The sequence below is a fragment of the Gobio gobio genome (genome assembly GCF_949357685.1).
Source record: "Gobio gobio genome assembly, chromosome: 4".
NCBI classification, from domain to species: Eukaryota; Metazoa; Chordata; class Actinopteri; order Cypriniformes; family Gobionidae; genus Gobio; species Gobio gobio.
The window spans coordinates 65,043,534-65,058,116 of NC_137100.1; the positions used below are offsets into that span (position 1 = coordinate 65,043,534).

The following is a 14,583-nucleotide window of genomic DNA, read 5'->3' on the forward strand; positions in this document are numbered from 1 at the left end:
GTTGTGAATGAATGACTGAGGCTGTGAATGAATGACTGAGGCTGTGAATGAATGACTGAGGCTGTGAATGAATGACTGAGGTTGTGAATAAATGACTGTGAGGCTGTGAATGAATGACTGAGGCTGTGAATGAATGACTGAGGCTGTGAATGAATGACTGAGGCTGTGAATGAATGACTGAGGCTGTGAATGAATGACTGTGAGGCTGTGAATGAATGACTGAGGTTGTGAATGAATGACTGAGGCTGTGAATGAATGACTGAGGCTGTGAATGAATGACTGAGGTTGTGAATGAATGACTGTGAGGCTGTGAATGAATGACTGAGGTTGTGAATGAATGACTGAGGTTGTGAATGAATGACTGTGAGGCTGTGAATGAATGACTGAGGTTGTGAATGAATGACTGAGGTTGTGAATGAATGACTGTGAGGCTCTGAATGAATGACTGAGGCTGTGAATGAATGACTGAGGCTGTGAATGAATGACTGTGAGGCCGTGCTCATTTTAGTTTCGGTTTAGAATTAGCTCCAATTTAGGAGTGGGTTGCATGAATTGTGGGTTCATTAGCCTATTAGAGTTCTGGGAGTTGTTGTCTTTCTTCCATATGAGCCTTTTCTCAGTCTTGAAGGCACCAACTTCTAAAATAATTTCACATTTCCACTACATAAATGACCCAATTTAAAAACACATTCATCTTCCCAGCGGTGAAGTACCCCTTTAATGTTACTCAGTACTTAAATGAATTTAGAGTGTAGCAAAGACACCTTAAAATAGTGTCATATAACTTTATAAAAACTTTATTTGAATCTGGCTGTACCACATTTACAATCGAGACTACAAAAACGCAACAAAGCAAAAAAATGACTTTTGTAGTTCCATTCTGAGTACAGTCGTTCTGAAGCTGTAAGAACATTTTGCTTGATTTATAGAATGAGGTCATTTTGAAAGAGCTCCATTTGCATTCATTTAAAGCAGAAAATTGAATAAGCTGCCACCCAAAGCCCTTTGATTTGCAGTTTGATTTGCTTCAGGTCCATAGTGTACTTTATTGAGTGGTTTTATTCAAATAATGCTTGGAGGCACGCATGCTGAATATTCAGAACATGCCAACTATTTAACAGTCGGGATCGTGTATGGAATCTTCTGCGCAGGCCTTTGACCACTAGCAACATATTTCCCGTAATACCGCCCGATACAAAACACCATGTCCCTATTCCCAATGTTGTTAACAACAGGGTCCATTAACATGGTTTGGTTTTATGTGTCCCTCCCCTTTTCAGTTCTGGATGTCACTAAATCATTAGTTTAATGCGTTCAGAGGGCTGTGTTTGGCACTGGGATTTGGCTCATTGGTTAATGGTTGTACCATAAATTAATTTGCAAACGAATAAGAGGAATTTAGGCCAATACTAACAATGCAGCATTTTGGAATCACTAGTTAATTTTAAATGGTCCTGCGATGTAACATAATTGCATGCAGTCAATACCAGTTTGTTAAAAATGCCTTCACAATTGGACTTTCCTGTTGAAAATACTGCACATCAGGACACAGCTGGAACTGTATGAGATTTTATGTCAACTATGTAATCAAATGCATGGCTCAAACAACAACTAGATTGCATAAAACATTCCAAGTACGGGACAGGAGCAGCTTTTCATGTTCTCATTTAAAAAAAAAAAAAAAAAAAGTGGCTGAAACCTTAAACCATGTTTCTTCATTTTTGCTTACTGAAAAGGTCCCGTAGCTCATGTTTGCCCCTATGACCACCGCCAGATCTGCCAGGATTCTACTTGGTCAGCTAAGAGTTGAAAAATGCCAACTCTGCATTTACAAACTGACTCCAGTAGAGATTTATTTTTCCTTCCCACTGGCTTTTTTTCCCCTCTCTTTCTGAGGATAGAGTTCAGCTCTCAATTTGTCCAGTATTGTTCATCTGGCCACATGAATTACTCTGTATGTAACAAAGAACAGTGTAGACATCAGACACCAAAACTCCCCCACAATCCTCTCAGTTTCATAACAAACATTTTTTTTTCTTGCCTCGTGAAAGATATCGACTTTCATAAAAAAATGTAGAACGCATCTGAAGGCATCCGGTTAAACTGCATTACTGTAAATGTGCTAAAAATCTGTGGTTTCCTAAATAGGTGCCAAAGCTGTTAGGGCATTCCTGTAAGTAATAATAAATATCCAGATCTCATTGATTGGAAAACTCTTCAATTCTCAATCAGAATGAAAAGCGGCAACACTTTACTTGAAGCCTGTATAGTCATAATGTACAATGATCAGGTATTATGACATAATATTGTGTTGGCAAAACAGCCCTGACCTGTCGAGGCATGGACTCCTCTAGACCCCTGAAGGTGTGCTGTGGTATCTGGCACCAATATGTTAGCAGCAGATCCTTTAAGTCCTGTAAGTTGTGAGGTGGGGCCTCCATGGATCAGACTTGTTTGTTCTGCACATCCCACAGATGCTCGACTGGATTGAGATCTGGGGAATTTGGACTCAAACTCGTTGTTGTCCTCCTCAAACCATTCCTGAAGCATTTGTGCTTTGTGGCGGCGCATTATCTGCTGAAAGAGCCACAGCCACCAGGGAATACTGTTTCCATGAAAGGCTGTACTTGGTCTGGAACAATGCTTAGGTAGGTGGGACGTGTCAAAGTAACATCCATATGGATGGAGGACCCAAGGATTCCCAGCAGAACCTGAGGGTCATGGGCACCCTGACCGCCCCATACGCAACAAACTGAGATGCTCTGTGTATTCTGACCCCTTTCTATCAGAACCAGCATTAACTTCTTGAACAGTTTGAGCTCCAGTAGCTCGTCTGTTTGATCGGACCACACGGGCCAGCCTTCACTCCACACGAGCATCAATGAGCCTCGGCCGCCCATGACCCTGTGGCCGGTTCTCCACTGGTCCTCCATGACCCTGTGGCCGGTTCTCCACTGGTCCTTCATGACCCTGTGGCCGGTTCTCCACTGGTCCTCCATGACCCTGTGGCCGGTTCTCCACTGGTCCTCCATGACCCTGTGGCCGGTTCTCCACTGGTCCTCCATGACCCTGTGGCCGGTTCTCCACTGGTCCTCCATGACCCTGTGGCCGGTTCTCCACTGGTCCTCCATGACCCTGTGGCCGGTTCTCCACTGGTCCTCCATGACCCTGTGGCCAGTTCTCCACTGGTCCTTCATGACCCTGTGGCCGGTTCTCCACTGGTCCTCCACTTTTGATAGAGACTGACCACTGCAGACCGGGAACACCCCACAAGAGCTGCAGTTTTGGAGATGCTCTGACCCAGTCATCTATCCATCACAATATGGCCCTTGTCAAACTCGCTCAAATCCTTACGCTTGCCAATTTTTCCTGCTTCTAACACATCAACTTTGAGGACAAAATGTTCACTTGCTGCCTAATATATCCCACCCACTAACAGGTGATGAAGAGATCATCAGTGTTAGTCACTTCACCTGGTCATAATTTTATGCCTGATCATTGTGTTACAATATTACCGAAGCTAAAATGCATAATATTAATATCAGATTCCTTTTAACATCTGAAATTGGGTGTTTGTCTTGTGTTTTAACGCATTATACTTTCTAAAGGGGTAACAATTAATAGATAAAGAAAAGTTATAACTGTGGTTTATGAGATCGTGCAATGCCTTAATTGAAGGTGCTTTAAATGTTCAACCAGATCGTATCACAGATTATAGTGCATTTGTTGTCTAGCTCACACTCGCTAACCTCTTCTCCGTTTCTCTCCATCTTTTCAGTTGTGTTCATTACTCCTGTGAAGCCATCGATTGCCAAGAGCCGCTGATCCGCAATGCAGAGGTGCAGTGCAGCGATGACGGCTACTTCAACGGCGCGCGCTGCACCGTCATTTGCAACAGCGGCTACGTCCTGCAGATCCACCGGGACGATGACATCATCAAGAGCCAGGTATAGACACAACGAGGACGATCGTATGTTGGGTTAGTCAAATGTCGGTCGCACAGAACAATGGTCCCACGCAAAAATATGAAGTAGTGCTTAAGTGGAGCTTTACTTCAAAACTGCAGGGCAAAGCATTCATAGAACATGTAACCCAACCGCTGGGTTAAAATGATCCATTCACTGGGTAAAAGCAACCCAATTGCTGGGTTAGTCCATTTTCAACCCAACTTGGGTTGTTTTTGAGTGTATTCACTTGTTATGTCTCCAAAACGCCTGATAAACATGATTTAAGTCCTGGTGTCTCTACAGTGGACATTTATGAAATCAATGCCCGGTTTTGTAACAGAAAGTCATATTTTGATTAGAAACCCCATAACATTTTCCTGAGATGGCATTTGGTCTGAGTATTTCACAATCTGCTCAGTTACTGGGATTTTCACGCACAACCATTTCTAGGGTTTACAAAGAATGGTGTGAAAAGGGAAAAACATCCAGTATGCGGCAGTCCTGTGGGCGAAACTGCCTTGTTGATGCTAGAGGTCAGAGGAGAATGGGCCGACTGATTCAAGCTGATAGAAGAGCAACTTTGACTGAAATAACCACTCGTTACAACCGAGGTATGCAGCAAAGCATTTGTGAAGCCACAACACACACAACCTTGAGGCGGATGGGCTACAACAGCAGAAGACCCCACCGGGTACCACTCATCTCCACTACAAATAGGAAAAAGAGGCGACAATTTGCACAAGCTCACCAAAATTGGACAGTTGAAGACTGGAAAAATGTTGCCTGGTCTGATGAGTCTCGATTTCTGTTGAGACATTCAGATGGTAGAGTCAGAATTTGGCGTAAACAGAATGAGAACATGGATCCATCATGCCTTGTTACCACTGTGCAGGCTGGTGGTGGTGGTGTAATGGTGTGGGGGATGTTTTCTTGGCACACTTTAGGCCCCTTAGTGCCAATTGGGCATCGTTTAAATGCCACGGCCTACCTGAGCATTGTTTCTAACCATGTCCATCCCTTTATGAGCACCATGTCCCCATCCTCTGATGGCTACTTCCAGCAGGATAATGCACCGTCACAAAGCTCCAATCATTTCAAATTGGTTTCTTGAACATGACAATGAGTTCACTGGACTAAAATTGCCCCCACAGTCTCCAGATCTCAACCCAATAGAGCATCTTTGGGATGTGGTGGAACGGGAGCTTCGTGCCCTGGATGTGCATCCCACAAATCTCCATCAACTGCAAGATGCTCTCCTATCAATATGGGCCAACATTTCTAAAGAATGCTTTCAGCACCTGTTGAATCAGTGCCACGTAGAATTAAGGCAGTTTTGAAGGCAAAAGGGGGTCAAACACAGTATCAGTGTGTGTTCCTAATAATCCTTTAGGTGAGTGTATAGGGTATACAGGGTAGCTCTTCCGGTTTCCTGCTTTGGATAACGAAAACAGACGACTGCCACCAGCTGGTGCGGAAAGCTATTTGCTCTTACACAGGCGCAGAACGGACATGCTACTTGGCCGTCGGATGTCTAGCGTCTGCTTGGTGTGTTAGGGCAACTTTGGACCCAGACGCTGCCGACTAGGGGTGGAAGAAAAGGTTAATGCGTCGCAATTCGTTATCCAACGATTCAGAATCGATTCTCAAAAATTTCTTGGGGTCCCCCTACATTTGGGAAACAGTATTGTCCTCTACTGCTGTCGTAAACTCTTCATCCCAGGTACAGTGGCATATGTTTCAGCATGTCATATGAATATCATTTCATGGGTTTTATTTTTTTCAAACGCCAAATGATCGCGATGGTCACGTTTACAAGCCAGCGTCATTATAGTAGCCTAGTCTATTGGTTCCCATTTTACAGAATCTATATGATACTTCAATTCAGTGTTTGAGTGGTAGGTAATAACCATATATCGTCAATATTATAATATCAAGCTACCCTAGATGAATCAGCAAATTTGAGAAATCGATTTGCATTATAGCTTGAGGCAAAACAAATAAACAAATATCACAGACATGTTAGGTATCCTAAAATATGATTTTACGTCTTGCGTATTTACTTGCAAGAATGTAGCCCCTCCTCCTCCAGCTCACGCCAACGAGCAAACGCTGGCCCAATGTTGATCCTCGTCCTGCCTTTAATCTGATCACTTTATCGTATCCTCTTTTTGCTTTCCTCCGACAAAACCTTTGCTTTCTTATTTTTCTGTGCTGCTTCGGCCATGACTATAACATCCGGCAAACAAACGATAGTTGTTTAGTTGCACGTCCGAATTTAAGGAAGTGGGGGTGGTGGTGGAAGTGACGTATATGCCGTAAAGCAGTCGAATTTTGTAGTTCTTTTTGTTCTCGGGTTACTACCCGAAACCCAAAGTTTAAAAGTACGATTAAAAACGATACAGACCCCGTCAGGCTATGGCAGATGTGTCATTCAACCTATTGAGTCGATGTATCATCACAAGAGTCTTGAAAATATATTATAAAGGTTGAAAATTTACCTAGTGCTGCTTTAAGATGAAATGGACAAACTACGACCTGCTCAGGGACGTCTCACCCACGGGACACTTTTCCCGGTGAGAGGGTTCAACACCCGCACGTTTTCTGCAGTTTTTCCGCAGTTTTGCTCAAATGCCTTCCAGCAGTCGCTCCTCCGTTTCTCTGGCCGCTCTGTGTCTGCGCTGCGGCTACCTCCCCATTTCAAAAATTTATTTTGTCTATTAAATGCAAAGTTTTTAATTTCAAAAGCATTTCTAAATTAAGTTCATATTTCCAACAAACGAAATTCTGAGCCAAAATAACGAAGTGGTAGGCTATAAGGCGCTTACCTTGCCATGATTAATAACACTCCTGTGTCTCCGATGCGGTGGCCGGGACATAAACCTACAAACATCCGTGGCATAATTTTTGGAATGACTTATGGAATATTGCTGAACTACTGCACAATGTTTCAAACGAATGGAAAATGTGTTTTGGCGAGTGATTGGTTAAATGTCTCTCATGACTGTTGCAGCTTGGCAAGTTTGCTCATGTGAGATGTTATGCGCACACACTGAATTTGGCTTCTCAGCGAGCGCTAAAGTTGTTTTTCATTTGCTTTAGCCTATGTTTTAAAGATTTTTTTGTGGCTCTAACCAAAGTAAACTTTTTATTTTTTTGCTTTAAAAGACATTTTTGGTTAAAATCTTCTAAAGAAACTGAAAAATTGTCACACTTAGTTGTAAATTGAGAACTGTTTATTCTTAATGATTATTCTTTGCAATTGTATGGCTTCCTATTTTTCATTAGAGCTTGCTAATCTTGAATATAACTTTGTTAATAAAATAAAAGTATTGAAAGAAATCTTCATAATCATTTTTAATATGGCAATACTGTCAAACAGATATTCTAACTAAAAACAAAACACATATTAGCTTCAATTTTGATTAAAATGTAAAGTTCATGTATTTGCACTGCAGGATAATTAGTTACCAAAAATGTATGTTAAGAATCGTTTTGGGAATCGGATCGTTACTCCCAGAATCGGAATCGGATCGAATCGTTAAGTGTCTTAAAGGAACACTCCACTTTTTTTGAAAATAGGCTCATTTTACAAGTCCCCTAGAGTTAAATAGTTGAGTTTTACCTTGAATCCATTCAGCCGATCTTTGTATCTGGCAGTAGCACTTTTAGCATAGCTTAGCATACATCATTGATTCTAATCAGTCCATTAGCATCTCATTCAGAAAATGAGCAAAGACACTTTCAATATTTTTCCTATTTAAAACGTGACTCTTCTACAGTTACATCGTGTGCTAAGACCAACTGAAAATTAAAAGTTGCGATTTTCTACACATATATGGGTAGGAACTACTTTCTCATTCCTGCGTAATAGTCGCGGATCTTCGCGGCCGTACCATGGCTGCAGCGGCGCAATGATATTACAGCACCTGAAAGTAGCCCAGCTATAGGTAACTTTCAATGTGACCGGCACTAAGTTTGTGTACTTGCAGAGAAAGTTTCAGGCTTGCAGCCGACAAATTGTGTTGTGGATTTAGCTGTGTGATTAGCCATGGTTGTGTGTGTTGTAAAGGGCTGTGATAGTAAGTCGAAGGTGTAACTACCACCACGTTTCACAGAATACCAACGAATCATTGCGCCGCTGCAGCCATGGCACGGCCACGAAGATCCGCGACTATTACGCCAGAATGAGAAAGTAGTTCCTAGCCATATAGGTGTAGAAAATCGCAACTTTTCATTTTCAGTTGGTCTTAGCACACGATGTAACTGTAGAAGAGTCAAGTTTTAAATAGGAAAAATATTGAAAGTGTCATTTTTTGAATGAGATGCTAATGGACTGTTTAGAATCAATGATGTATGCTAAGCTATGCTAAAAGTGCAACCGCCAGATACAAAGATCGGCTGAATGGATTCAAAAACGGTAAAACTCAACTTTTTAACTCTAGGGGACTTGTAAAATGAGCCTATTTTTTAAAAAAGTGGAGTGTTCCTTTAAGATTCCCACCCCTAATGCCAACGTGAGACAACTCAGCAGTCTGCTTTCGTCGCCACTAGTTGGTCGGCGTTGGTTTGGTGTGTTCCTAGCTTAAAGAATAAATGCAAAGAATACTGTAAACAAACTGCAAGTTTTGAGCTCTTGCAAATTCATATAAAATACCTGCCGCAATATTTCAGTCACTAAAAACTAGGGATGCACTGATATGAACATTTTGGCTGATACCGATAACCGATAATTTGAAAGCCGATAATTGATATATTGGCCGATAAATCTAAATCAAAATTTGTATATCCTGAAATTGTTGAGAGCCTGATTACAAAAGTGTCATCATTAAAAGCCATGTCCCAAGCACACAATTATGATGTTCTCATTATAAAGTTATGTAGCCTATATGACAGACTTGAGCTGCACATGTTGAATATTTTCCTTTTTTGAAGTTTGAAATCAAAACCATCATGGCGAACAGTGCGCATCTGAAGTGGCACAGCTGAAGGAAAAATACATTATTTATCAGCTTTAATATATCGGACAAAGGCTCTTATCAGGCCGATAACGATAACATTACAAATGAAAATATATCGGCCGATACCGATATGGTGGCGATACATTGTGCATCTCTACTAAAAACTTCTAAAATGCTTAATGAGAACAATGCTAAACATGGCTTAATGTACACACACAGTGATATTAAAAGACCAAATTAAATATGCACGATATATACAATATATATACTGGATAACTCCATACTGAGCAACTACAGACCAATCTCAAATCTCCCCTTCATAGGCTAGATCATTGAAAAAGTTGTTTTCAGTCAGCTGAACAAATTCTTGAACTCAAACGGATACTTTGACAATTTTCAATCTGGTTTCCGACCGCATCACAGCACAGAGACGGCCCTCATTAAGATAATAAATGATATTCGCCTCAATACAGATACAGGCAAAACATCAATTCTGGTACTACTGGACCTCAGTGCTGCATTCGACACTGTTGACCACAAAATACTTCTTGACAGGCTAGAAAATTGGGTTGGGCTTTCTGGAATGGTCCTCAAATGGTTCAGGTCATACTTAGAAGGGAGAGGTTATTATGTGAGTATAGGTGACCATAAGTCTGAGTGGACATCCATGACATGCGGAGTCCCACAAGGGTCAATTCTTGCACCACTCCTATTCAACCTGTATATGCTGCCACTGAGCCAAATAATGAAAAATAACAAAAATGGCTTTGCTGACGACACCCAGATCTACTTAGCCCTATCACCTAATGACTACAGCCCCATTGACTCTCTGTATAAATGCATTGATGAAGTTAACAGTTGGATGTGCCAAAACTTTCTCCAGTTAAACAAAGACAAAACTGAAATCACCACATTAGGAAACAAAGATGAAATTCTCAAGGTGAACGCATATCTTGAGGCTAAAGGTCTAAAATCAAAAAATCAAGTCAGGAATCTTGGTGTGATTTTGGAGTTTCAGTAGTCATGTCAAAGCAATAACTAAATCAGCTTACTATCATCTGAAAAATATTGCAAGAATTAGAAGCTTTATTTCCAGGCAAGACTTAGAGAAACTCGTTCATGCTTTTATCACCAGCGTGGACTATTGTAATGGTCTTCTCACTGGCCTTCCCAAAAAGACCATTAGACAGCTGCAGCTCATACAGAACGCTGCTGCCAGGATCCTGAGCCGAACCAGAAAATATGACCATATCACACCAGTCCTCAGATCTTTACACTGGCTTCCAGTTACATTTAGGATTTTAAAGCCTAACCCTAACCCTAACCCGATTTTAAAGTACTATTACTTGTATATAAATCACTCAATGACCTAGGACCTCAATACATTGCAGATATGCTGATTAAATACAAACCCAACAGATCACTCAGATCATCAGGATCAAGTCAGTTAGAAATACCAAGGGTTCACTCAAAGCAAGGAGAGTCTGCTTTTAGCTATTATGCCAACCGTAGCTGGAACCAGCTTCCTGAACAGATCAGATGTGCTCCAACAGTAGCCACTTTCAAATCCAGACTCAAAACACATCCGTGCACATCTGTCCAGACTCAAAACACATCTGTGCACATCTGTCCAGACTCAAAACACATCTGTTCAGCTGTGCATTTACTGAATGAGCTGTGCCACTGTACGTCCGACTGATTGCACCTTATCTTATACATTTACTGAATGAGCTCTGTGCTTTGTCCGAACTGCTTGCACTTTAATTATGTGTTTCAATTTAACCCTGTTTTATTTCTAGCTTTTAATTATTATTTTTTCTTTATTTTTATTTCCTTTTAATTCCTATTATAACTGTTATACTATATATATTTTTTTATTTTATTTTGTCATCTATGACTATTTTAACTTCATTTCTGTGTAAAGCACTTTGAATTGCCACTGTGTATGAAATCTGCTATACAAATAAACTTGCCTTGCCTTGCCTTACAATATACAGGCAAGCACATGAGGCCAGAAAATGAATCTACATTGCATGTTAAACGTTTTCTTTATAATGGTTTTCTATGGGAAATGCTTAATATGCAAATGCTTGTGTTCATATTTTGGGCGTGTCTGTTCCCTGTATAATAGAATGTGTCTTCAAATAGGCGTACACTGAATTTGCACTTTTAACATCACTGTCTTAGTACATTAGCCCACATACATTAGCCGTTCAGACCCCAGTTGAACTTGATTTGGTTGTTCTGAAGGTCACATTCACACTCAAAATGAATAAATCCAGGATAAATCTGAAAATTTTCACACAGAAATCAAGGCCTGGTACTAGAGCACAAATGCAATGTTGAACAAACATACTCACTCACACAAACTGCAACAGACAACAACAAATGCAGATATGAAGGGGTGAGACCTAACACACACACACACACACACACACACACACACACACACACACACACACACACACACACACACACACACACACACACACACACACAAACACACAGATGTGACTGCAACAGACAACAACAAATGCAGATATGAAGGGGTGAGACCTAACATACACACACACACACACACACACACACACAAACACACAGATGTGACTGCAACAGACAACAACAAATGCAGATATGAAGGGGTGAGACCTAACATACACACACACACACACACACACACACACACACACAAACACACAGATGTGACTGCAACAGACAACAACAAATGCAGATATGAAGGGGTGAGACCTAACATACACACACACACACACACACACACACACACACACAGATGTGACTGCAACAGACAACAACAAATGCAGATATGAGGGGTGAGACCTAACACACTTACACACACACACACACATGTACGCACACACAACTCCTGTCAATTTACTTATTGCTATTGGTTTATTTAGTCCAAAGTTAGTGATTTTTTTGTTTTTCCAATTGGTTTATTAAAATAAACAAATACAATCTGATCATCATTAAAATATTTTTTTCAGAAAAAAAGTAATAATATGCAAGCTAATGGTGTAGTTGAGTAATTTTGTGGTAAATAGGTAAACGAAAAAAGTACTACATATCCCCCAAAACAGCACAAATGTATAGTTGCGAAGAAAAAAATTAAAAAAAATATTTTTTGAGTGTAAAGGGGAAATGTGGACTGTACGAGGGTTATTATTTCATACAAATTTGGTAATAATTGGTCGGGAATGGTGGAAAGCCTTGTTTTGCCCTCGAGGTGGGCGTTCCTATAATTGTGTGACTTCCTGTGAAAACTTACATGACTTTGGCTCAATGTGTAATGTTACTGTTTGAGCATAAACAACATCTGCAAAGTTACAACGCTCAAAGTTCAAAGCAAAGAGAGATATTTTCTTTTACAGAAATTGCTTTTTAAAGACGGCTGGTAGGGACTACAATCACTGACATTACTAACCCTAAAATTTACATAAACCCCGCCCCCCTGGAACAGACAACAAAGGCCATGTTGGGAAGAGGAGGAGTTGTTGTAGGCCCTGTCCCAATTAAGTCCACAAGACCGTAGAGTGTCCAATTTGTCATTTTAGGTCTCAGAAGTGTGCTTTGTGCTCGATATGCGCCCTCGATTCTGCGCTGAAGCGAGCTCCGCAGTGGACTTCCTCCCGACAGTCAAATTGGCGTTACGTCACGAAAGTGCGGACTCGTAGGAAGACTGCGATTGTTTAGGGTGCTATTTAGTACGGTGGCCCAGTAGTGCACAACACAACGCAATATAAAAAGCAAACATAAGTTCACAACACAACGAAAACAAGCCACAACACAACGAAAAAGCCACAACACAAATAAATAAAGCCACAACACAATGAAAACAAGCCACAACACAACTGAAACAAGCCACAACACAATGAAAACAAGCCACAACACAACTGAATTCAGCCACAACACAACTGAATTCAGCCACAACACAACTGAATTCAGCCACAACACAACTGAAACAAGCCACAACTCAACGAAAAAGCCACAACACAAATAAATCAAGCCACAACACAATGAAAAAGCCACAACACAACAGAAACAAGCCACAACACAACGAAAACAAGCCACAACACAACTGAATTCAGCCACAACACAACTGAAACAAGCCACAACTCATCGAAAAAGCCACAACACAAATAATTCAAGCCACAACTCAACGAAAAAGCCACAACACAAATAATTCAAGCCACAACTCAACGAAAAATCCACAACACAAATAATTCAAGCCACAACACAACAGAAACAAGCAATTGGCAGATGCTCCCTTAGCATCGTGGCAGCGGGTCAAAGCGTTCTCGAGAATAAATGATAGAGTATAAATATGCAGCTATTATGCATGTAGGTGATTTTGAATTGATATTTTATGGCGATATACATTTGCACACTTCAAACTGATCGTAATGTTTAAATATTTGTTTGTAAGACTGCAAATCTATAGAACAATGCAATAAAAAACGAACTTTACCGCACTCCGAGAGTCCCCTAGTGGTCGGGAGCATTTTCGTTGTGTTGTGGCTTTATTTCGTTGTATTGTGGCTTTTGTGGCTTTATTTCGTTGTGTTGTGGCTTTATTTCATTGTGTTGTGGCTTTATTTCTTTGTATTGTGGCTTTTTTGTTGTGTTGTGGCTTTATTTTGTTGTGTTGTGGCTTTATTTCGTTGTGTTGTGGCTTTATTTCATTGTGTTGTGGCTTTATTTCATTGTGTTGTGGCTTTATTTCGTTGTGTTGTGGCTTTATTTCATTGTGTTGTGGCTTTATTTCATTGTGTTGTGGCTTTATTTCGTTGTGTTGTGGCTTTATTTCTTTGTGTTGTGGCTTCATTTCGTTGTGTTGTGGCTTTATTTCTTTGTGTTGTGGCTTCATTTCGTTGTGTTGTGGCTTTATTTCTTTGTGTTGTGGCTTTTTCGTTGTGTTGTGGCTTTAATTCTTTGTGTTGTGGCTTTTTCGTTGTGTTGTGGCTTTATTTTGTTGTGTTGTGAACTTATGTATGCTTTTTAAATTTCGTTGTGTTGTGCACTACTGGGCCACCGTAATTTAGGACAGGGCCATAGTAGAGCACATTTGGGAGTCTGCTCAAGCTGTCGCATCCGTCTTTTCACATTTATTGTAGTAACACAAATGCAATAGCATGTTATAAAACAAGAAGACAAAATAAGTTATAACCGTAATTAAACTAAACTATACCTGTTCTCTCGATATTCTCTGGCTCATCTCACAACAGTTCCCACACGAGCCATTTATAGATTATCACGACAGAATATGCTAATCAATGACTTGAAGATAGTTAATAAATCCGTCCACATGAGTCTCTCCATCATTGTCCGACTGCGGTTTGAACATAAAAGGCTGAACAGTTTTGGATATTGAGCTCTTGATGCCCCGCCCTCTTCATTGTGAAGCAGCAGCTCATTTGCATTTAAAATCATTTGTTTGTGTCAATTCTGTGCATGCAGTTTCTGTGTGGGCCTGTCCAAGATGCCTCAGATCAACAACTCTCTTTATCACCACAAATAATTGTCATTGTGAATGTAAACTCACATTCCAAAAGATGAAGGAGCGTTTGTTTCCCATGCAGTAGAACATCCCCTTTGGGTTTCATCAGTTGTCATTGCAGTGACGTAATAGCTTGATCGAACTTCCCCCCCGAGCGATATGA

The 14,583-nt window shown here is 40.7% G+C and overlaps 1 protein-coding gene across 1 annotated transcript in view; it reads left to right on the forward strand.

Moving 5' to 3' along the window:
• The window catches only part of pappaa (pregnancy-associated plasma protein A, pappalysin 1a), a gene marked incomplete at its 5' end in the record, with an annotated part of 160,837 nt that overhangs the window by 84,882 nt on the left and 61,372 nt on the right, over positions 1 to 14,583 (forward strand). The window contains one exon of the mRNA XM_079815957.1: positions 3,779 to 3,947. Coding sequence (XP_079672083.1) covers positions 3,779 to 3,947 — 169 coding nt within the window. The remainder of the gene's footprint in view (positions 1 to 3,778; positions 3,948 to 14,583) is intronic.